At 37.2% G+C, this 21,065-nt stretch overlaps 2 protein-coding genes across 3 annotated transcripts in view; both read left to right on the forward strand.

Annotated features, from left to right (window-relative positions):
- Positions 1 to 14,894, forward strand: part of LOC306852118 (myosin-9-like) — a 47,355-nt gene extending 32,461 nt beyond the window's left edge. For both annotated transcript variants that reach the window (XM_079388769.1, XM_079388770.1), the window contains 20 exons: positions 520 to 726; positions 803 to 940; positions 1,026 to 1,149; positions 1,797 to 1,968; positions 2,046 to 2,258; positions 3,243 to 3,387; positions 3,476 to 3,682; positions 5,094 to 5,198; positions 5,270 to 5,422; positions 6,662 to 6,910; positions 8,246 to 8,458; positions 8,542 to 8,754; positions 10,057 to 10,218; positions 10,322 to 10,450; positions 10,540 to 10,628; positions 11,519 to 11,642; positions 11,729 to 11,937; positions 13,120 to 13,228; positions 13,313 to 13,485; positions 13,675 to 14,894. In XM_079388769.1, coding sequence (XP_079244895.1) covers positions 520 to 726; positions 803 to 940; positions 1,026 to 1,149; positions 1,797 to 1,968; positions 2,046 to 2,258; positions 3,243 to 3,387; positions 3,476 to 3,682; positions 5,094 to 5,198; positions 5,270 to 5,422; positions 6,662 to 6,910; positions 8,246 to 8,458; positions 8,542 to 8,754; positions 10,057 to 10,218; positions 10,322 to 10,450; positions 10,540 to 10,628; positions 11,519 to 11,642; positions 11,729 to 11,937; positions 13,120 to 13,228; positions 13,313 to 13,485; positions 13,675 to 13,783 — 3,243 coding nt within the window. In that variant the 3' untranslated portion in view covers positions 13,784 to 14,894. The remainder of the gene's footprint in view (positions 1 to 519; positions 727 to 802; positions 941 to 1,025; positions 1,150 to 1,796; positions 1,969 to 2,045; positions 2,259 to 3,242; positions 3,388 to 3,475; positions 3,683 to 5,093; positions 5,199 to 5,269; positions 5,423 to 6,661; positions 6,911 to 8,245; positions 8,459 to 8,541; positions 8,755 to 10,056; positions 10,219 to 10,321; positions 10,451 to 10,539; positions 10,629 to 11,518; positions 11,643 to 11,728; positions 11,938 to 13,119; positions 13,229 to 13,312; positions 13,486 to 13,674) is intronic.
- Positions 14,895 to 15,961: 1,067 nt separating this feature from the next.
- On the forward strand, positions 15,962 to 20,208 carry LOC306852313 (mitochondrial glycine transporter A-like). The gene is made up of 7 exons (XM_079389031.1): positions 15,962 to 16,247; positions 17,482 to 17,606; positions 17,678 to 17,762; positions 17,845 to 18,024; positions 18,438 to 18,606; positions 19,185 to 19,351; positions 19,850 to 20,208. Exons 1-7 carry the CDS (start codon positions 16,233 to 16,235, stop codon positions 19,970 to 19,972), a joined length of 864 nt encoding a protein of 287 aa, XP_079245157.1. The 5' UTR covers positions 15,962 to 16,232; the 3' UTR covers positions 19,973 to 20,208.
- The last annotated feature ends 857 nt before the right edge of the window (positions 20,209 to 21,065 follow it).

The following is a 21,065-nucleotide window of genomic DNA, read 5'->3' on the forward strand; positions in this document are numbered from 1 at the left end:
CTGTACAAGTGAACGCCAAAATCCAGAAAGGCAATTGTCAAGTTCATCCACTTTGTCTCGCAGCACAACGCACTGTAAAGATCCTTACACACAAAGTTCACAGAAATTGGTGGTCTTCTTTTTAATTCTAGACTCTAGTATCGCTAGCAAAGCATCAAACTGAGCCTCTGACATCCTGAATAAACGTTGAATTGCCTGGGATAATCCCACTGCTCCTTAATAAAGGAGGGGGAATCTCAGGATTGGATGGACCCAATATTTCCTTTCTTTTTTTAAGAAGGCGAGAGGACAACAAAATCATCCTCAATGCTTGAAGACTCCATTTAGTAGGCTACTGCTAATTTTTTTGCAACGGATTAATACGCATAGGACTCAGTGTGCAAGGTTTCTGTGCATGATACATTTGTAGGATAATGAATACGAAGAAACGCATACAAAAATTTCAAATTCAGTGTGCAGCGACCTTAAGACGTGCAGTTTCAATGGGAATGTAAATGTTGTGATTGTTTCTCCCTGCAGCTGAGCGCAGAGAAGCTGGCTCTGCAGGAGCAGCTGCAGGCGGAGATGGATCTGTGCGCTGAGGCCGACGAGATGAGGAACCGTCTGGTGGCCAAGAAGCAGGAGCTGGAGGAGATCCTGCATGACCTGGAGGCCCGCGTGGAGGAAGAGGAGGAGCGAGCCAATCATCTGCAGGTGGAGAAGAAGAAGATGCAGCAGAACATTGCGGTAAGGAGAGTTTGCTTTCACAATAGAGTTCGGGTGCATCTGTGATTTGGTCGAATGAGGTGTTTCGGTCCAACAGGATCTGGAGCAGCAGCTGGACGAGGAGGAGGCGGCGCGGCAGAAGCTGCAGCTGGAGAAGGTCACGATGGAGGCCAAACTCAAGAAAACAGAAGAGGAAGTGATGGTGCTGGATGACCAGAACAACAAACTCGCCAAGGTCTGTTTGCAGGTGTGATTGTTTTGAGATTTTTTTGAAAACGCTGGATGTATTTCTCACGGTTTGTCTGGTGGTGGTTGTGCAGGAGAAGAAACTTATGGAAGAACGGATCTCTGAGTTCACCACAAACCTGGCCGAGGAGGAGGAGAAATCCAAGAGCCTGCAGAAACTCAAGAACAAACACGAGGCCATGATCACCGACCTGGAGGGTGAGTTCAATAAAATCATCATTGTACATTTCTATTTAGACATTTAGCAGATGAAGCTACTTGCAGATTAGGATTACAACAAGTGATTCATCGTAAAATATTGCATAATATTAAAAATGAATAGTCGTGTAAAATATAGCATAAGTATAATTAATTAATTCATGGTATACGTATAATTAATGTAAAAACAGCATCATGTATATTCAATTATATATATAACTCATAACATAATGTGTGAAATCTAGCATATATATGATGTTAAATATAGCATGATATAATAGTAATAATGACATGAATTCATATATTAATAGCATAATGTGTGGTTAATTTGAAATCATATTACACATATTCCATTATATGCTATTAATATAAAATAGAGCATATGTTTAATTCATGATATATAGGATAATATATGGAGTTAATGTAAATTGTAGCATAAATGATCATTTATTTTACACACACATATATAATATAGCAGAATATATTAATGTAAATTTGTGTAAATACCGCTTTAACACATTGTGCTTGTGATGCATAAAATAATGAATTGAATGTCTAAATTCAAAGTTTAAACATAATTCATCCCAATATCTAAAGCGGAGAATCTGAGTCTTGCTCATTAAATGTTTCCCATCTTCATCGCTCAGACCGTCTGCGGCGTGAGGAGAAGCAGCGTCAGGAGCTGGAGAAGAACCGCAGGAAGCTGGAGGGCGACTCTACAGAGCTGACAGATCAGATCGCAGAGCTGCAGGCTCAGATCGCTGAACTGCGCGCGCAACTCGCCAAGAAGGAGGAGGAGCTTCAGGAGGCGCTGGCCAGGTGAGACGCACACCGCATCCAATCACATTCCTGTCTGAATGAAGGATTCCAGCTCACGAGTGACTGTGTTTCATCAGGATCGAGGAGGAAGCGGCTCAGAAGAATCTGGCACAGAAGAAGATCCGTGAGCTGGAGGCTCAGCTGAGTGAACTTCAGGAGGATCTGGAGCTGGAGCGAGCGGCTCGAGCCAAAGCTGAGAAACACCGCCGAGACCTGGGAGAGGAGCTGGAGGCACTGAAGACCGAGCTGGAGGACACACTCGACTCCACCGCCGCACAGCAGGAGCTCAGGTGTGTCGCGTATAATGCACGTTTGTCATCTGCTGTATTTTATTTTCACGTCTGCATAACTTCCAACATTTTTGTGGACTGGAGTTTTCAGCGTTTCAACAGATATGTAATGAGAAGCTCTTGTAAACCTGAAACTTAAAGGTCTCTCTGCAGTCAAAATAAAAAGTTTGAAGGGTTTAACACATGAACGTGGAATAAATGAAGACATAAATATTTGTATTTTTATTATTATAGTGTAAAATAATTACAGTATTATTATTATTATTATTATTATTGCATTTATTTTATTAGATATACACTTTATTCAGCAGTACAAATGCATTGCAATTCTTAATTTGTATAAAGTAATATTAAAATAATAGAATTTGTATATTTATATTCTATTTTATTCTATTTGATATTCATTATTTTAGTAATGAGTATTATTATTACTACGATAATTATTAATTTTATTAAATATTTGTTGTTTATTTAATTTAAGAGTACAATTGCATCACAATTCTTCATCTTTTATAATTAGTTTAAATAATAAATAAATATGGAAATGTATATAGATTTTTTTCAATTTTATTAGATATTATTTTTTTTATTTAACAGTTCAAATGTATTACAATTCTGCAAATATATAATTAGTTAAAACAATAATAATAATAATAATAATATGAAAGTAATTACATTTTAGTGTTATAATTGTATAATTTTATTACATATTTTTTATTTGAGATTAAAATTGCATTACAACTCTAATGTTTTTTAATTGGAGTTAAAATGATAATGTGTACAGCACATGTGATGTACGCTTTAAAGTCCAGGTTCAAGGTCACTGCAAAGACCTTTCATTTTTCTAAGTTGTTTCTTGTATGGATTTAAGCACTCTGTTGTCTGAGTTTTTAGTCTTTAGTCTTAGTAGAGCAGCAATATAAGATGAGATGTTTGTCATTGGCTAAATATGTCTCTTGTCCACGACGCTGGTGTTTCCTGCAGAACAAAGCGTGAGACTGAAGTGTCTCAGCTGAAGAAGACTCTGGAGGACGAGGCTAAAGTTCACGAGCAGGTGGTGGCAGAGATGAGACAGAAACACGGCCAGGCCTTCGACGAGCTCAACGAGCAGCTGGAGCAGGTCAAACGGGTACGAGACGCTCTCCTTCACTCTGAACACAGCGTCAGACGTGCGATTAGCAGCTTCACTCTGAGTCTCTGCGTCTCTCTGTTTGCAGAATAAGGTCTCGGTGGAGAAGACCAAACAGGCTCTGGAGTCAGAGAGGAACGAGCTGCAGATCGAGCTGAAGACACTCATGCAGGGCAAAGGAGAGTCCGAGCACCGCAGGAAGAAAGCCGAGACGCAGCTGCAGGAGCTGCAGGTCAAACACGCCGAGAGCGAACGCCAGCGTACCGAATTCGCAGAGAAAGTCTTCAAGATGCAGGTCAGAGAACCACATATGCAATCAACTGAGAGATAGATGCAATTGTACTGATACACCCTAGCAACACCTTACCAACTACCTAGCAACCACATACCAATGCCCTAGCAAACATCTTGCAATAACACAGGAACACCTGAGAAACTGCCAAGCAAGCACATAACAACGTCCTAGCAACTTCCTAACAACCAAATACAGCGGTAAAAGAAGTATTGAATACGTCATAATTTTTCTCAGCAAATATCTTTCTAAAGGTGCTGTTGACATGACATTTTCACCAGATGTTGATAACAACCCAAGTAATCCATACATACAAGGAAAACAAAAATAAGTTTAGAAATTTAGTTATGTGTAATAAAATGGAATGACACAGGGAAAAAGTATTGAACTACTGAAAGACGCCTCCTGTATAAAGAAATTAGTCGCATGCATTGCTCAGGTGTGATTTTGGCCCATTCTTCCACAGAGTCTTCAAATGTTCTGTGGGTCTCTTCTATGAATTGTGATTTTTAGTTCTTATTTTCTATTGGACTCAAGTCAGTTGATTGACTGGGCCATTCTAGCAGCTTTATTTTCTTTCTCTGAAAGTAATCGAGAGTTTCCTTGGCTGTGTTTGGAATCATTGTCTTGCTGAAATGTCCACCCTTGTTTCATCTTCATCATCCTGGTACTGTAGGTGTTGGGACTGAAGCAGCTAATATTATTTTCCACCGACAAGGGGCAGGATTGCTTTCTAATCACTGATAGATTTCAGCTGGTGTCTTGGCTTTCCATGCACTTTTGCACCTCGCTTTCTTCATGTGTTCAATACTTTTTCCATGTGTCATTCCATTTTATTACACACAACTTAATTTATGAATTTATTTGTTTTGTTTTATTTGTGTGTATGGATTACTTGGGTTGTTACTGATATCTGGTGAAAATTTCATGTCAACAGCACCTTTAGAAAGATATTTGATGAGAAAAATGGTGACATGTTCAATACTTATTTTACCCGCTGTAGCAATGCCGTAGCAACACCCAAGTAAACACTCAGAACACCCTAGAAACTGCCTAGTAACCACATAGCAACACCCTTATAATCACTGAGAACACCCTAGTGACCACATAGCAACACCCTAGCAACTGTCTAGCAACCACATAGTAATGCCAGAGCAACCACATATAAACACCCTCGTTATCACTTAGAACACCCCAGAAACTGGCTAGCAACTGCCTAGTTCTGAGCGTTGCCATGGCGAGCACCACTCACGTTTCCCTCCAAAATAATGCAGTGTTGGTCTTTGTTCTGTGTGTATCTAGTTGATATCGTATTTTAACGTGTGGTTGAGTGATGGTTGTAATGACTGGCTGGTGTTTGTGTGGTGTGATGAAGGGTTAGCATTAGCGTGACGGCGGTTCCATCTCTCCTCAGACCGAGCTGGATAACGTCAACGCTCTGCTGAACGACGTTGAAGGGAAGTCCATCAAAGCGACTAAAGACTATTCAGCCGTGGAGTCGCAGCTGCAGGACGTGCAGGTATGTACGGTGGGATTATGGGATGTCTGCGTGTCTCGTTCGTTCTCTGAACGCTGGCTGTGTCCTCACAGGAAGTGCTGCAGGAGGAGACGCGGCAGAAGCTAGCGCTGAACACGCGTCTGCGGCAGCTGGAGGACGAGCAGAACGGCCTGAAGGAGCAGCTGGAGGAGGAGGAGGAGGCCAAGAGGAACCTGGAGAAACAGATGAGCACCATGCAGGCGCAGGTACGGAAAATTAACGATAGCGAATCGAAACGCTGCGTTCTTTGCTGAAATACTTCATCGAAACATTGTGTGGTGTAGCAGAGAACACTTCGCGAGCCATACAGATATTTGAATCATGTGTGAACTGTTCATTTGAGCCGCTTTGTTTTGGTGAATTTGTGAAATTGTTCACAAAATGATCAGAACTATTCATTAGCGAATCTCTAGTGAGAGTAAATGATGATAAAATGTCAATAAAGAAACCCTGACGCTAGCAATCAGGCAAAAGATTTATTCAGAAATGATTTTATGTAAATTGGGAATTTACTAAATTGTGAACATTTTTAGATTTTTTTTTTATTATTATTGAATATCAAACTTAAAGAGCTAATTGACATTTTTACATGATTCTTATTGTAAGAAAAATATTATGTAATCTATATTATAATTTTTAATAATAATTTATAAAGATCATTTTATATATTGTCATTAATTGTTTAGGTTTTGTTATTATTATTTTAGTTATTTAAATTTTTTTCTTATGCAACTTAATTAGTTTCATAGTTATTTTAATTTCTACTATGAGTTTGTGTTGGATATTTGTCTCATCAAATATAAAATTTAAAGCGAAAAAAATGAATTGCTTTTTTAATATTATTGTAAGAAAAAAATATATATTTTGACTGTTATTATTAATTTGTTTTTATATAACTTAACTATAAAATAAAGACATTCTGTTATTGCTATGTTACTTATTTCTTATATTTTCTTGTTAATTTCTTTATTTTATAGTTATTTTAATATTAACTGTTTTGTAGAGTTTTTAATAATTCAAAAATAAATATTAAATTTTTTTTTAATAATTTTGCATACTCCATACTGGTAAGTGTATAGTGCATGCTATTATTTATTATGTTTATTTTAATAGTATTCAGTGCGTAATGCAACAGATTTGAAGCAGTACTGTGCTAAATCATATTGCATGTTTGATTTGGTGAATGGCATCCAGTTATCATTTCAGAAATTAATAGGCAATTTAATACAAATCTGTTTTAATGCAGCTTTGTGTAAAAATACCTCAACTTTTGACAGTTCAGCCGAATGAGTTCAATAAATAGGCTTAATTTACATTTTAAATCCAAATTGAATTCAAATGAAGTGTAAACGCTGCCAGTTCAGAATGCACACTGAAAATGAAATGAGTAGCTCTTCTGGACGCACCAGTGTGTGTGTGATAAACGTCTGTCTGTTCTGCTGCAGCTGGCGGACATGAAGAAGAAGATGGAGCAGGAGGCCGGTTTTCTGGAGAACACCGAGGAGACGAAGAAGCGCGTCCAGCGCGACCTGGAGGCCGTGACGCAGCGTCTGGACGAGAGAAACACCGCCTACGACAAGCTGGACAAGACCAAGACGCGCCTGCAGCAGGAGCTGGACGACATGCTGGTGGACCAGGACCATCTGAGACAGATCGTCTCCAACCTGGAGAAGAAGCAGAAGAAGTTCGACCAGGTGATGGGTTTGATTATTACAGCAGCGGCTCTCGAGAAGTGACTGAAAATGAGATTGAAGACTTAAAATAAGACAAATCAAGCATTAAAATCAGCTAAAACAGCTAAAAAAATCTAAAAATTTTCTTACTGTAATTCATTTGTTTTGTCTCGGAAAACCTGGATATATTCGGAAGCCTCTTAGTGTGATTTTTTATTTTATTTTTTTTATATATAGACATGGAGAGGTTTAGCTCTAAAATATTTTATCGGGTAGAAATTTAGTAAAAATACTTTAATCTTAAAACGACAGTTTTTAAAAATGACATTTCTATTTATTTTTGTCATTTTACTTTTAGTGATGTAATTTTTAAATATTTATCAGTTGTGACTAAAACAATTTTCTAAAACCTTTAAAAATACATTTTCTGAACATTTTTTTTTTTCTAGTTATGTGAGATTTTTTTTATATAATTTAGTGTTTTTTTTTAGAATTAAAATATTTCTATTTATTAGTTCTAGTCACTTTAGTTTTAGGGATGTCATTTATGTATTTTATCAGGCACCTATCAGCTTTCAAGAGTAAAAAAAAAATATTTAAAAAAAAAACTCTTAAATTAAATAATGTACGTATATTTTTCTATTTAAACAATTTTATTCTGTTTTTTGTTTGTTTTGGTTTTGTTTGTTTTTTTGGGATGGGAATTTAATTTTTTTGGAATTTCTGTTTTTATCTTAATGATTTTTTTATATTTTATCAGACATTGTGAGTAAAAATAGATTTTAAAAATCCTTCCAGTAAATTGTGAATGAATGGAAAAGTGATTGTTGTTGTTGAGTCAAAGGTTGAGAGCCGCTGGTTTAGATGAACCATGACAAATCAATCATCTGTTTATATATTAGTGCTGTCAAAGATTAATCATGATTAATTGCATCCAATATAAAAGTTTTTGTTTACATAATATGAGTGGGTACTGTGTATATTTATTATGTATATATAAATACACACACATGCATGTATATATTTAAGAAAAATATGTTGCTTATATATTAAATATATTTATATATATATTATATAAATGTATATACATGTAGATGTTTTCAAAATATATACTGTATGTGTGTCTTTATTTTTATATATATATATATGTATATGTATGTATATATACACGCACATAATAAATATACACAGTAAACAAAAACTTTTATTTTGGAGGCAATTAATCACGATTAATCGTTTGACAGCACTAGTATATAAACAGTTTTGCACATTTCTGCACACAACCATCAAACTCTAAAACAGACGGACTAATATCTGAATATTAAGTATGAACCCTTGACGTGCTGCTGTTTTCAGATGCTGGCTGAGGAGAAGTCCATCTCTGGCCGTTACGCCGAGGAGCGCGACCGTGCCGAGGCCGAGGCCCGTGAGAAAGAGACGCGTGTGTTAGCGCTGGCCCGCGAGCTGGAGACCCTCAGCGACCTGAAGACTGAGCTGGACCGGACCAACAAACTGCTGCGCGCCGAGATGGAGGACCTGGTGTCCTCTAAAGACGACGTGGGCAAGAGCGTAAGAGGCGTTCCTGTCGTCAGAGACCGTCAGATCATCGGTCGGTCGGTGGAGACCTGACGGTGTTTCTGGTTCTCTCTCAGGTTCACGATCTAGAGAAGTCGAAGCGTACGATGGAGCAGCAGCTGGAGGAGATGAAGACGCAGCTGGAGGAGCTGGAGGATGAGCTGCAGGGCACTGAAGATGCCAAACTGAGGCTGGAGGTCAACATGCAGGCCATGAAGGCACAGTACGAGAGAGACCTGCAGGGACGAGACGAGCTGGGAGAGGAGAAGAAGAGACAGCTGCTCAAACAGGTGCCAACTCACCACCTGACCAGGGTTGCCAGACTTTCATAACAAAACCCGCTCAACTGCTACTCAGAACTAGCTCAAAACTAGCCCAGTCGCGTTTTGATGGGGTCCCCCGTTAAAAATGGCGTTCTGGGGTATAACATTTTTTTTTTTTGTCAGGTTTGCCCTGGTAAGTTTGCATTCCAGGGGCTAAATATGACCTTATTGGGGTCGCCACGGCAATAGTGTTAAAAGAGCCCAGTTCCACGGGAAAACCCCGGACTTGGCAACGCTGCACATGACATGACTCCGCTAAATGCATTTCATAATCGATTAATATTATTTCCTCAATTAATCAAATTAAATAATATACATATAAATAAATATAGTAAGCTTTTATGTCTAATTAATTGAGGAAATATATATATATATATATATATATATATATATATATATATATATATATATATATATATATATATATATATATATATATATATATATATATATATATATATATATATATATATATATATATATATATATATATATATATATATATATATATATATATATATATATATTTTTTTTTTTTTAAATTGACGTTAGAATGAAAAAACTTAAAGTATACTGAAAATACCCATTTTTTTTACTTAATATTTTATACATATATATATATACACACACACACACACACACACACACACACACACACACACACACACACACATATATATATATATATACTAATCAAGGTAATAAACTACTGATTGACACCTCATCTTACATAAAACTATTTTTATTTATTTAAAAAAAAGTTTATTTATTTTAAAGCATTTAATAAAGAAGAAAATCAGGTATTATGAGTAAAAACTAAATTTAAATCCTTAATCTTTAAAAAAAAAAATTGCATTTTTAAATTTCTCTTTTTTTAATTCATATTATTTAATTATATTTTTTAAATCAGGTATTGAGTAAAAACTATTTTAAAAATCCATTTTCAAATATGTTTTTAAAAAAATATAAAAAATATAAATTTGTCTTTAAAAAAATGTTATCCAATCAATCAAAGAAATAAACAACCAAGTTATATATATATATATATATATATATATATATATATATATATATATATATATATATATATATATATATATATATATATATATATATATATATATAGCAGCACTAATTTCTTTGCAAAAACATATACTTATATTATATAGTGTCTATTAAACTCGACCCGACTCCACAATTAAACCGTTTAATCAGGCTTGATTAATCTGTAATGGAGTTGACTGTGTTCTGTGGTGTGCTTGCGGTCAGGTGCGTGAGATGGAGATGGAGCTGGAGGACGAGCGTAAACAGCGCACAGTGGCGATGGCGGCGCGTAAGAAGATGGAGCTGGACCTGAAGGAGCTGGAGGCCGCCATCGACCAGGCCAACAAGAACCGCGACGAGGCGCTCAAGCAGCTCAAGAAAGTGCAGGTTCGTCTCTTACAGCATAAGCTTGGTGAACGAGCTGAACGTGTTGTCATCACTTAAAACGAGCTTTCCAAAGCGTCTCCTGTAAGCAGCGTTTGTGTTTCAGGCTCAGATGAAAGACCTGCTGCGGGAGCTGGAGGACACGCGTGTGTCCCGCGAGGAGATCCTGGCCCAGAGCAAAGAGAATGAGAAGAAGGTGAAGAGCATGGAGGCCGAGATGATCCAGCTGCAGGAGGTCAGTGTGTGTGTGTGTCTGTCCTCACAGTCCTGAATCCCCACGCTTCACATGAGCGTCTGACCGAGTCTGAATGTGTCTGAATGCAGGAACTGGCAGCCGCAGAGCGAGCAAAGAGACAAGCGCAGCAGGAGAGAGACGAGCTGCAGGATGAGATCAACAACCAGGCCGCCAAGGGGTGAGGAAACATCACTTCTGAGGATGCACACGGAAGTTCATGGAAGAAATGAACAACACTATTAAAATACTGCACACAAAAACTGTTATTAAGAATATTATTTTTATAATTGTTTTTATGGAAACTTGTTTTATTCAACCAAAAAATAGTTTTTAAGGAAATGTAATTCAGAAATTCCTGGGGGAAGAAACTCAAAATAAAGAAAATAGTTTTCCAGTTTTAATGTATATCAATTATAATGAAATAGATTTGTAAAAGATAAATTACAAATGTTATTTATTTGTATATTACTTTCCTTGCTATTTTATTTTATGAACCATTTCAATCTTTAAAAAAAAGAAAAGAAAAAATATTTTTTATTTAAATGTGATTCAGAAATCCTCAATAATAATAATAATAATAATAATAAATTCTAGTATTTTATTTGCCCTTCTATTTTATTCATTTATTGAATTGTAGTTTTATTATTATTATTATTATTATTTTGTTTGTTTTTAGGAAAAATTATTCACAACAAACAATTATTTTAAACAAAGAATTAAATATTCTTATGTTCTTCCAGTATTTGGAAAAATACAGATTTTTTTTGTTATTATTTGATTAATGTAACATTTATAAAATAATAAATTTTAAATGTATAAAATAAACACTTCCTTAAATAGTTTTCAGAATTCAAAATTTTTAAATGTTATTTTTCATTTAATCTTGTATTAAAATGTTTTTAAAAAATAAATAAATAAGACTTAATTGAAAATAAGTGTTGTATGATTATAAAAAAATAAAATACAAGGGGCCCAATTTTGCATAAACAGCAGTTGAAATAGACAGATTTCTACTGGCTGTTATAATCTGGTATAATGGCCCATAATCCTTTGTGTTTGTGTGCTCAGCTCTCTGGGCTCGGAGGAGAGGAGGCGTCTGGAGGCGCGTATCGCTCAGCTGGAGGAGGAGCTGGAGGAGGAGCAGAACAACATGGAGCTGGTGAACGACCGGCTCAAGAGAGCCCTGCTGCAGGTGCGTGGCGCTCAGACCGTCCCGCCGCTGGCATCTGATACCCACAGCACGCTCACCGTTGTCCTCTCTGTCCGTTTTCTCCGCAGACGGACCAGATGAACGTGGAGCTGACGGCGGAGCGCAGCACCTCCCAGCGGCTGGAGGGAGCGCGCTCGCAGATGGAGCGCCAGAACAAGGAGCTGAAGCTCAAACTCGCCGAGCTGGAGGGAACCGTCAAGAGCAAATACAAGGCCACCATCACCGCCCTGGAGGCCAAGATCGGCCAGCTGGAGGAGCAGCTCGACATCGAGACCAAGTACAGCAGCACACCGACATAGAGGCTTATACAGACATGTTTAAGAGATGTTTTATTATACAAATAAATATTAGATTAGTAAACAATTTGAATGAAATTAACTCCTAATTTATACAATTTAGGTAAACGAATAAAAAAATATGTACAATTCAGAATACAATCACAATACAGATACAAAAAATACTTTTTTTACTTGGAAAAAATAGACTGTTTCGCATAAAATACATGTTTTGTTATTCAGAAAAGAAATCAATATTAAACGTGCTTAAATTTCAGATAAAAAAAACAACATACATTTAGGTCTACCAATAAAAATTTATACTATTAATAAATCATGTCTTTGTTTTTTACATTTAGGTCAACAAATAAAAATGGTATAAAATTCATATTTAATCAGTTTTTTATATATAGATGTACAAATCAACAACACAAAATACAGAATACATAATACATTTATTTACATAGATTAATTAAAATATCTGAATGTCTGTTTCTATTTTTTATTAATTACAATACAGATACAAATACATAAGCATTTATCTACAATGGACCATTTTTAGACTATTTACCATACAAGATATGCATTTTATTATTTTTAAACAACATATACAAATAAAAATAGATACATTAAATCAAACTAAATGGAATGTACTTTAAATTTCAGATTAAAGGCACAACATTAACCTACTAACTTTTCAACAAATCAAAAAATACATTTTACATAGAAACATATAACGATATTTAGAGATTTTAGACTAAAAATAAATTGATAACTCAAATGAAATGTACATTGACATGATTAAATTAGAAAATAAAATTAATTGCAGATTAAATGCATATCAGTTTCCTACTAACTTGTACATTTTCTAAAAATAAAAACGTAAACGAATGAATGTTTTTTTTATTGATAGACAGAAATGTGTGGTTTTAGACTACTTCCCATACAAAGCATGTTTTGCAATTCAGAAAATACACAAATATAATTTCATTCAAAAATAATAATAATATCGATAAAAGAAAATTTCAATGAAATATAATTAAATTAGATATAACACGTTTACTGACATTTTCAGATTAAACGGCCATCGACATTTAGGTCTACAAATAAGAACGTGCACCAATAATTAATCTGTTTCTAACAGTAGGGAAAAGCTCAAAGTAATAAATGATGTTTGTGTTCAGAGAGCGCCAGCAGGCCTCAAAACTGGTGCGTCGTACGGAGAAGAGGCTGAAGGAGGTGATCCTGCAGGTGGACGACGAGAGACGCAACACGGAGCAGTTTAAAGATCAGGTGATGCTCACTACAAACCCTGTCAGTCACACCGCTTCAGGTTAAAGTTGAGTGAGGTTAACGGTTGTTTGTGATTGGCTGCAGTCTGAGAAGCTGAACAGCCGCATGAAGCAGCTGAAGCGGCAGCTGGAGGAGACCGAGGAGGAGGCGCAGAGAGCAAACGCCAACCGCAGGAAACTACAGCGTGAGCTGGAGGACGCCACCGAGTCCGCCGACGCCATGAACCGCGAGGTCAACAGCCTGAAGAGCAAACTCAGGTGCGTCAAAACAATGATTACAAGTTATGTTGATATATTCATTTATTCTATTTTTGTATAGTTTCGCTGTACTTTTTTATTTTTCTAAATGTATTCAGTTTTTCTATAATTAATCAAGGGAAGCAGAATGTCTTTCTGAGGCCTGCATGTGATCAAATGCACGTTGAAATGTGTGTCTTTTGTGTCCAGACGTGGCGATCTGCCCTTCACCATGCGCCGCATCGTCAGCCGCTCGGGAATCGAGAGCGACGACGACCCGGAGGTCAAGACCGAAACCCCCGAACCCAAACCCGAGTGAAAGAAGCTGAACCGCAGCGTTCCCTCGCAAACACACACACACACACACACACACACACACACACACAAGTCTCGGATGACAACATCCATGAAAACTCAGTCGATTTTTGTTCTTATTTTAGTGCCATAGTGTATTCGCGCACACACACTGGTTCTCCTGACAATCACACACGACAGCTTCACTCACACAGAGGACCAAATTTGTTTTCATGTCATTGTCTAGAATAGAAAAAGAACGGAATGATATTTTTGTAAGGAAGCATTCCGTCAATGTAGTCCTGATTCCAGATCCACTTTTCTAACTGAAGTAAAAGGATTAAAAAATGGTGAAGAAGAGACCTTATTGAAGGGGACCAAAGCAAAATTGCTTTCAACAAAACTGTATTTTATTCATAAGTTTTTATAATGGTATAATGGATGCACCTCTGCTGGTAAATAAAAGATTGTGATGATAATTACAGTCACGCTTTTGGGCTTTACACAGGAATAAGGCATTTAGTAAATCAAACCAGCACCAAATATATTAGATTTTCACGCCACCGTATATATGCACATGAAATGGGGAAAGGCTTGGTTTTGAGCAATAAAACGGAGGTGTTTATCGCACTGTTGCAGCAGCTCGAGTAGGCAACGCATGAACTCATTTAGACATGGCACTATGCACTATCGCCTTAAATCTACTTGGATATTCCTCTTTTCCTTTAAGTATGTGTCTTTATTAATGTTCAGGGCATGACTGGTGGTGGGTTAAGGTTTCTCTCACGCACACACTGTAAACGCTGAGCACGGGGGCACTTCCATGGCTACCTCTGATCGCGTTTAACACTGAGGTATATTTGATTATTCGGTGATCTACATTCTCTGAAAGAACTAAGGAGAATGGCTCGTGCTCAGTTTCTGCTTTTTTCGCTCGCGCTGCTGGGAAGTGAGAGAAATGAACTATTATTGATTATGTATGGATAGATAGAGCATTTCTCTCTCTCATTCTCATCGTCTCCCAATAATGACTTTGTGATGTTGTCTTATGTTCTGTCTCTGCGACTCCTTAATGAGATTTGTCATAAATCGTTGGTATAATGATGCAATAAAATGGCTTTTTCAAAACCCCTTTAGCAAGTGTATGAGCTCTTGGCTTCTTGTTCTTGTTTATTTTTTATTTTTATTGTCCAGGTTTTAAAAAGAAAAGTAGCCTAACAATTCGCCAAAATGACCCCACTGCTTTCAACTATTTACCAAATTTTAGTCCTATAAAATAATTAGTTTTTAACGGTATTTAAATAAGTAAAAGATCACCCAATGTTCGATTATAAGTGGAAACCAATAACCGTGGTTCCTCAGTATCTTGTTCACCAACGGGTTCCCAAATATTGATAATTTTCCTAAAAATCCAATTTTCTCTTTCATTATTTAATCCGCGTTACTGCAGTGTTTTAGGCAAATTAAAACCATTTTTCAAAATATGTGAATAATGTTCAATGCAGAACATACCTAATGTTTAAAAAGTAGTTTATTTATATTCACTGTCAATTAAGCGATTTTAATAATCACTGATGAAAATGGTTTATTTTTTGAATTGTGTGAAATATTAGGAGATGCGCCTGAAGAGTAAGAGGTTCATATGAATGAAATGTTATCAGTTCCAGAGCTCGTCCACGAGAGCGCGCACACTGGCCCTCACTGCAGAGCTGAAGGGCCCCAAACCGGTTCTGAGCGGATTTACACTGAAGCAATCAATACCCTTTCAATCTGTAAAGACTGATCCACTGAGATTCTGTTGAAATGCTTTATTATTTTATTAAGTGACCATTAAGTTTTGTTGTATTTCATCATCCTCCATTCTTATTCCGATAAATACTTCATGCATTATAAATAATCTGTTTGACATAACTTCGGATATTATTCTTCTTTAAATGCATGAAATAAATTGTTATTGGTGTTATATATATATATATATTCTGCTTTAAATAGGTTGAATAAATTATATAAGGTTTTCCTAATAAGACGAGTTTGATGAAAGGTTTTGATCCACTTCAAATGCTGACTGCTGTGTATAATAAAGGTTATATATTAGTGTTATTTCTCAATCTTTACAGTAGGCCACTGGTCTGGCAAGCGCTAGCTGCTTATTGGCCAATCAGATTGAGTGTAGCACGCACCTGGCATCAGGCCCCGCCCCTTTCTTTTATACCTGAGGAGCAACAGCGCTTTACACAGTATTGATCATCAGCTTCTTCATTCTTCTTCTTTTATTACTCTTATTTCTCAGATTCCCTATCACGTACATATTTGTAGCTTCTGGAGTAACATTTACTAGTTTAAAAACTCAAAAGCTCTCTGCACGGAGAATAATAAACACTGTTTGTGTTTGGAGAGAAACACGGCCAGGTGAGATGAAGGAGATGCTGTTGGTTCTTCATGCTTTCAGAAACTGAGCTGCTCTGAAGAACATCATGGAGCTCTCCCTGGTAAGAGTCTGTTTGTGTTTTAATGCTTCTTCAAACATGTCACATACGGAACTACTTCTTTATGTCTTTCTAAAGCCGTTTTTGCCGATAAACTTCACATTCGCACGCAAATCTTTTGTGTTTCTTACCTGAGGAACAAACAATGTAGACATATAATTGAGCTGAAACGTATAATTTTGTCTGTTCTGCAATCTCCTCTGACCTTTGACCTCTGACCTGATCCGGTCACCTGTAGGTCGTATCAGTCGTGTTATCAGGTTAGTGATAGATAGGGCAGTTTACCGCAGACTGTGCAACATTGTCTCAACTCACGCGGTGTAACATGTTCATGGCGTATAATCAAATGGTAATAATCCGGGTGTTTTCAGAGAGTTTGTTGTTGTTTTACCTAAAGCGTTTGCAGAAGTGAAGGAAGCCAATTATTTTGTAAGTCCTCTGAAGGGGGCGGGCTTTAGCCGAGCCTCTTGTTTTCTTGCGTTCTGATTGGTCCGTGTGAGGGGCTCTGGTCTAAAGAGGCGGGGCTCAGCTAAATTGTAGACACGGAGGAGAAACCTAAAGTTCAGCAGAAGGAGATAAACTGAAGGTCTGCTGAGTCATGCTTTACATCACATTCATATCATTAACTTATGAAATCATTTCCTTTATCAGTGTTTATATGATGGTCAAAATACACCCCAAATAAAACAAATGTTGTAACAGTGTTATTCGTATCATGCTGCTATAGTTATATATATATATTTCCTATTTTAGTTTTAGCAAATGTTTTTTGTCATTAGTATGTTTTTCTTAAAAATGTTTTATTTTAATTTCAGTTTTAATTTTAGTACAATTTAGTACTTAAGTGCTTCAAAGTAAATGCAAGATGTAGTACTTCGGAAATTATAAATATTGCCTAGGCAAGTAGATATATATTATTTATTTATTTATTGCATTGTTTATTTCAGTTAATAGTTATTTTCTTTAAAGCAACAAAAATGTTTTATTTTACAGATTAAGTTTTACTTTTAATTAACAATTGCCCTGTTTTATAAATAACTAATAATAAAAAGATTTAAAGCATTGCAATATGCTGAAATTCATGCATCTAAAATCATAATAAACAACCATTTTTTGTAAGTCTTGTGTAAACAGACGTGATTAAAGCAGCTTTTGACTGACTGCAGGGTTAAATATATAGTATTTTAAATGTTGTTCCCACTCAACAGGTTTTTCTCTTTCTCTCCGTGTGATTTAGGCTCCTCCGGCTGTGAAAGCATTCATGTGTGGCTCTCTGAGCGGGACGTGCTCCACGCTGCTCTTCCAGCCTCTGGACCTGGTGAAGACGCGCCTGCAGACCCTACAGAACGGCGTCCAGCCCGGGTCAGTCCACACACAGGACGAGGGTCAGTCTGGCTGAATGAGTATTAAATGAACTGTCTTCTGTGCCTCAGGTCGGGTCGGGTCGGCATGGTCACGGTCTTTGTAAGTATCCTGCGGACGGAGAAGCTCCTCGGACTGTGGAGAGGCGTATCGCCTGTGAGTATCACAACTGATTTGGTACGAAACCTCTGTTATGTTTCTGTTTGTATGGTTATATTCTGTATTTCTGTCTCCGCAGTCGTTTGTGCGCTGTATTCCAGGAGTCGGCATCTACTTCAGCACATATTTCACTCTAAAGCAGCACTTCTTCACAGATGGGGCCCCGGGGCCCTTACAGGCCATACTGCTGGGAGCCGGAGCCAGATGTGTCGCAGGAGTCTGCATGCTGCCCATCACTGTCATCAAAACCCGCTTCGAGGTGTGTGTGTGTGTGTGTGTGTGCGCAAATACCTCATTCTTTTATCGATCGAGGATGCATTCAATTGATCAAAAGACATTTATGTTCCGAAAGATTTCTATTTCAAACAAATGCTGTTCTTTTGAACTCCTTATTCATCAAAGAATCCAGAAAAATAAAATGTATCAGAAATGTTTCTTGAGCAGTAAATCAGCATATTAGAATGATTTCTGAAGGATCATGTGACACTGAAGACTGGAGGAAGGATGCTGAAAATGTACAATATTTTAAAATGGTTGTAATAATTTTTCACAATTTTTACTGTATTTTTGATCAAATAAATGCAAAAGCATTTTACCAACCCTAAACTTTTGAACGGTAGTGTATCTGTACACATTTTGTGACGTATAACGTAGTGCATGTGTGTGTTTCAGAGCGGACGCTATAAGTACAGCGGTGTGTTAGGAGCGCTGCGGTGTGTGTGTCGGACGGAGGGACCGAAGGCTCTGTTCTCAGGACTGACGGCCACGCTGCTCAGAGATGCGCCGTTTTCTGGGATATATGTCATGATCTACAGCCAGGCCAAATACATGCTGCCACAAGGTCTGTACGCATACTTCAGCTTTAAATATGTGTGATTGATTAGGACTTTAGCAGCTTCAATGGTTCATTTTACAAAGAAACTTCTGCCTCTTATTTTATGGAATAAAATGTGCATTGTGACACTTGTGTCTTAAAGTTACATGGGAGCATTTTTAAAAGCCCTTTACGGGCGAATACAGTATATCTTGGAGAATGCAAAAGCTCTGGAAGCAAACGAAAAAATGACTGAGGAAATAAAAATCTTGCAAATTTATCTGAGAAATGCAAAAGCTTTGCATACAACCACAACATAATTTGGGGAACTGCAAACATTTCTCAGATGAACAGATTTTGTAAGCAAACAACATTTCTTGGGAGCAAAACTCTTGTGAGTGAAAGCACAGTTTCTCTGAGAAATGCAAAGGTTTTGCAAGCAAACAAAATCATATTTAGTGAGGTAACAGGCAGCAGGAATATTGCTCCTAATCTACAAATGTTTCTTCATAAGAGATAAGAAGACAGAGTGACATTGGATTGCGTAACAGCCAAGTGGAGCATTTCCACAGACTGTACTGATAAACTCTCTCTCTCTCTTTCAGAGATCAGCCAGTCGTCTTACGCTCCGCTAGCAAACTTCAGCTGTGGCATTCTGGCTGGTGTTCTGGCCTCTATTGTAACCCAGCCGGCAGATGTAGTCAAAACTCATGTTCAAGTGAGTCCAGACATCTTCAGCAGGACATCAGATGTGATTCGATACATTTACAAGGTAGGTTCTCCCAACATGCACCTCTCTCTGCCGCTTCAGATCAGCAACACAGCTCATCTAAGCAGTTCAGACTCATTACTATTTGTTTATGGTGCTATATTAAGTGAAAAAGAGTGAATGCCTCTATAAAAATGAAGTATGTCATTTCTGCAACAGCAGCGTAACCAAAGAGAAGGACAAATGACTGTTTTCAAACAAGTTTCCACAAACACTTACACCATCTGCTTCCGTAGCTGTATCCAGCCGTTAGAACACTTGGCCGTTCCATTGAATTTTGAAAAAACAAAAATGACACAACTGCAAAATTCTTAAAATTCCAAAAAGTGAATTCAAACTCTTTCGGATCTTCCGGAAACTTGGTCAAGGAACTAAATTACTAACTAACTAAATAACTGAAAATAATTCAAATCTAATTATAACTCCAAAATGAAACCTAAAAAACGAAAGTAATTTAAACATATGATAATAACACTGTTGACCTGTCTATCTGTCTGTCAGGAGCACGGTTTGGGGGGGTTTTTCCGTGGCGCAGTTCCTCGATCCCTCAGGAGATCCATGATGGCGGCGATGGCGTGGACGGTGTATGAGCAGCTGATGGCTCAGATGGGCCTCAAATCCTGAGACTGATCAAAACCACATCACTGAACGAGATCTTCACACGGGACGTTTCTTTAACTGACTGTCATCCACGCAGTTCCCCAAACTTTTTATTTTCAATGAACTGAAGTGAGAATCGTGCTGTAAACACAGAACTTGAAAATGCACTTTATATCCACTTGGCTTCCCTCGTCTGTTTGTGAGTGAATAATGCTGCGTGTGTTGTGCTATAATAAAGTTTTTATACGATTTGCACTTTCGGAGATGCTGTATGTTTGATTTTTGGTATTTTTGGTATCGGAAACAAGTGAAGATGACACACAAGCATATTCAAGCAAAAGCCAACACAGATAAGTTGTGTGAAACAATGCAAAATCAATATCACTCACAAAAGAAAAGAAACAACGCAACCTCTGCGTCCGATTCGAGCCCTTCCCGCTCCGTGAGTTCTCTCCACCGCTGGAAATCTGCTCCGATATCTTGCCTGATCATAACTCTTCTTTTTAATGTTTTGTTCTGTAGATATTTTTTTGTATGCATGGGTAAATGTAACGTCACCTTCACAACGAGGAAGAGCAAAACAAGTGATTCATCATAAGGAGGCAATAACATGAGAAGTGCTAACAATACAATGCTTCTAACATCCGGTGATTGTTACATCACAAAGCGGTCCATTAGAATATCATTAAAATAAATCCCGACTACTGAAATCTGAATGGTTGGGGGGTGAGGAGTACGCTTGGTTGAGCACTGCACGTTTCAAAATAGAAACCCAGTGCTGTGTTTTTATATCACTGTCTTCTGAAGTAAACCGACTGTCTTCTGAAAATTTTGGATGTTATTTTCATTTAATCTTGCATGCAATGTCTGATAAAGCAGTGTTTGTTTGCAGCGTTACCTCGCTCTCTCTCCTGCTCCAACAGCACCTCCTGCTGGCAGAGAATTCATTTGCATATATATGCCGCCACAAACAGTGTAACTCTGTGGGACTATGGTGTAAATAAATTCAACTGTATAACAGTTTCACTGCAATTCATATCATAATTTTAGAATTAAAAAACAATAAACATAATACATATTACTGTTGCACTTATCTGTACAAATGCAGTTTAAAAAA

This window comes from Barbus barbus (assembly GCF_936440315.1).
Source record: "Barbus barbus genome assembly, chromosome: 3".
NCBI classification, from domain to species: Eukaryota; Metazoa; Chordata; class Actinopteri; order Cypriniformes; family Cyprinidae; genus Barbus; species Barbus barbus.